This window comes from Primulina eburnea, chromosome 11 (assembly GCF_022965805.1).
Source record: "Primulina eburnea isolate SZY01 chromosome 11, ASM2296580v1, whole genome shotgun sequence".
Classification (NCBI taxonomy): domain Eukaryota; kingdom Viridiplantae; phylum Streptophyta; class Magnoliopsida; order Lamiales; family Gesneriaceae; genus Primulina; species Primulina eburnea.
The window spans coordinates 9,594,522-9,598,229 of record NC_133111.1 but is presented as its reverse complement, the minus strand read 5'-3'; the positions used below and the strand labels follow the sequence as shown (position 1 = coordinate 9,598,229).

General features: G+C 36.0%; 1 protein-coding gene across 1 annotated transcript; it reads left to right on the top strand.

Moving 5' to 3' along the window:
• Window positions 1-170: 170 nt before the first annotated feature.
• On the top strand, window positions 171-3,356 carry LOC140805677 (anthranilate phosphoribosyltransferase, chloroplastic-like). The gene is given in 11 exon segments (XM_073161934.1): window positions 171-360; window positions 471-554; window positions 1,446-1,494; window positions 1,497-1,540; window positions 1,542-1,596; window positions 1,599-1,633; window positions 1,751-1,841; window positions 1,973-2,032; window positions 2,144-2,262; window positions 2,856-2,990; window positions 3,071-3,356. Coding segments are annotated over 11 exon segments (858 nt in total). The 5' UTR covers window positions 171-219; the 3' UTR covers window positions 3,116-3,356.
• Window positions 3,357-3,708: the final 352 nt, after the last annotated feature.

Genomic DNA, 3,708 nt, shown 5'->3' with positions numbered 1-3,708 from the left:
CTATGCGTCATTCTTGATTAATTGAAAATGTGGTTTGAAAAAGAGCTGAATCTCATTTTTTTTCTTCCTTTTTATTATATATCAAAATACATATGCACAACTTTGCAGTAATAAGATGCCAATTATTTTAGAGTTATAGCAGTGGAACTGATCTTCCCGTTAGTCATATTAACGTAACTACGAACTAAATATTAATAGGTAGTTGGATTGGCAAGGGCGATGGTTAAACACTGTAAGAAAGTGGAAGGACTAAACGATGCTGTTGATATCGTCGGTACAGGTGGTGATGGTGCAAATACAGTCAACATCTCCACGGGAGCTTCAATTCTTGCTGCAGCTTGTGGTGCAAAAGTCGCGAAGGTGGATGTTCTGGACGTAGATTAGTCAAATCTCCCATAGTTGATTTTATGCTTGTGATTAGATTTGATATTTGTGGTAAATTGATCGTGATATTTATGGTTGAATCACAGCAAGGTAATCGTTCTAGTTCATCTGCCTGCGGCAGTGCCGATGTTCTTGAAGCATTAGGGGTTGCAATTAACTTGGAACCAGAGGTCAGTTCAGTTGTAGTACTGTAGTTTGTTTAACCATTACATGTGGGCTTAAATGCTGCTTTTTATAGTAAACGATGAAATCAAAAAAATATTTGGAGCAAGGGTATCAAACTTAATACAATTGAAGATCATGTCGAGTCTGAGCTGGGGATACGAATGTGCAATAGTATTAGTAAAAAAAAATCATTAATTGAAAAATATTCGCGAAATTTCCACTGGATGGGCGTTTGATGAACTTAAAAAGTTTTTAATTTTCCTAGCGTCCAAGAGCCGAAGTTAATGGAAGCAGAGATATGAATTCGATGATGGACCTTGAATTAAGTCATTCGACCGTTAAAATCACTCATAATTTTCTTTATGCATTTCCTTTCATCAGGGACTTGACCAGGAGCCGATGATCCTCTCTTTACTTATATGAAGAGTAAAAGTAGATTTAAGAATATGTTAGGGATTAGGTATTACAATCACTTAGTTTATTTCTTCCCGTTTCAGTGTCAAAATGTAGTGTAATGAAAAGAGTTCCGTATTACATAATTATTTAAGTTTTTTTCAAGGCTCACTCTTTGAGATTCGGTGAGAGAAGTTTCTTAGTTCTTACTATGATCTAGCATTAATTTTGTTGTGCCCCTCATATATTTTATTGTTACCACATACAAATACAAGATTCGGGATAGAGAATCAATATCTGTATAATGATTTGCGATAAAAATAGATGCCAGATTGAGATAATTAACTCAGGTATTTCTAGTAAGCTTTTTATACTTTAGTTGTTTCTCTGAAAGCAGAATTGACTCGACCATATTAGTGGTGATATGATATATAATATTTAAAGAAAACCATGGTCGTCGCCATCATGCAATTATTCATCGTGTCTGATTTCATCGTATTCAGGGGGTAAGAAGGTGCGTGAACGAAGCTGGAATCGGCTTTATGATGGCCCCGATTATCATCCAGCTATGCAGGTTGTTAGACCTGTGAGGAAAAAGCTTAAAGGTAAAGACTGTATTTAATATTTTGGGGCCCATGTTGAATCCAGCCCGAGTTCGTTTGCCGTCGTTGGGGTATACAAAGAAGAACTTGTGAGTTCATTTGCTATGATATTTATGTTTTGTTAATTAAATTTGTACTCTACTTCCAATTGATTTTCGAACTTTAGAAACTTCAAATATGAAAAACAATTTCCTATCGTTGGCTAGGTCCATAAAATGGCCAAAGCACTCCAGAGATTTGGTATGAGACGAGCATTGATAGTTCACTCTGAAGGGCTGGACGAGATGAGTCCTCTTGGTAAGATATCCACTTTTGATACCTGTTCTATGAGGTATTATATACATTTTGAAACGATTTTATACCTTATTTTATGAAGCTTATCCTCTTATATTGCAATTCTGCATGGATATTTTTATAAACTGAAATAGGGCCTGGATTAGTCCTTGATGTCACCCCGGATAAAGTAGAAAAGTTCTCATTCGATCCATGTAAGAATCTTCCTTTTTCGACTTTAACAAATCTTTTGCATTGTTCTTATTTCATTTTCTTGAGACTGAATATTCAGCAGGCCTAGACTAACCTAGACAGCGATTTTTCAGTGAACTTTGGCATGCCTCGATGCACTCTGGAAAGTTTGCGAGGTGGAGGCCCAGAATACAACGCAGATTTACTTCGTCGTGTACTATCAGGAGAAAAGGGTAGTATTGCTGATGCCCTGGTAAATTTTCTCTCCTGTTATTTGATTCCTGCATGTTGTCGTTAAATAAATTGGATTCATAAAAAAAGATTTTAGTTTATAACCTTGTAGACTTGAGTTTTATCTGAGGATGGAGCATTCTGCCATTTTGGAGTCATCCTTTAATTGTGAAAATCTTCTCATAAATCATCAAATGTTGCCTGAATTAATGACTTTCTTGTATAATATAGCTTCTGTGGCAAAATTTGCGAACTATCCAAACTTCCTCTTAAAATTATTTAAACTCTGTGTGAGCAGCCACTCTTCCAAAAAGCCGTCCTCGTCCTATGATGGAGTCCAGCATAAGGGTGTAAATGAATCTACTCGAACTCGACTACAAAAATTGATCTTGAGCTAGTCAACTTCAAAATAAAGGAGCAGGAGCTTGAGGTCACAAGCTTAGTCTGAGCTTGCAATGTGAAATGAGTTTTTACCCCGAAAAGAAAAAAGTTATCCAATTGTACATTCTGTTATTCAACCAAAAATTTTAAATTGCTGAGATTTTTCTTTCAAATTTAACAAGAAGAAATGGTACACATTCTAAAAACTCCTATATATCCTGGTACATTGAACAGGTGCTAAATGCAGCCGCTGCTCTGTTGGTAAGTGGACATGTAAACAATCTATCCGAGGGAGTCGATGCAGCCCGAAAAGTACATTCATCTGGGAAAGCTCTACAGACTCTTGACCGGTGGATTCATACATCTAATGTAAGAAAATGTAATGCAACGAGTGATTTCTCTTCTCTGTGGAGCAGAAACTAATTAAAGGCCTTTTTTTGTTCTCACAGAAGGTTAAAGAAACAACACTAAACGTGGCTCCAGCTCCGGTATGAGTAGGAAATGTTGTTAACTCGATGCCAGTATAACCAATTTATTGGTTTCTTAAAATAATTGTGGCAATCTTCTTTGTTCCTTTAATAATATGTTGTAAAAGCATCCTTCATCTTAGAATAATTATTCACTTTTGATGAAGTCTGTAGATCATATTGGTAAAGGTATGTTAATATAAATCTTGTGGACATTAATCATTTGTATAGACAAGGATAAAAGAGAACAAGTTTTCGTTATGCTCCAGTCGTAGTGTGGCATGGACTATGTCATTCTAAGAAGTACAAAATATTTGGAAAATCAGTCCATAATTTTATGAAGCAAGTGCGAAGACGTTGTTCTTATCACGTGATGATATCAAATATGGGGAAATGCTATCAAGTCCATAATTAAACACATGTTATTCTTGTACCCATGTCCATATTTACAACTGAGTAGTGTGTTGTGTTGAGTGCACCAGATTCAGACAGCATAGGAACAAGCTTCCCCTGCTGATGTTTCTCAAGTACCATTGCAAGCACAAGATCAAAAGAAAAATGTGTCCGAGTGCAAGAAAAATGTTCCGATCATAATAACAATGTCCGTGTGCGAAAATATA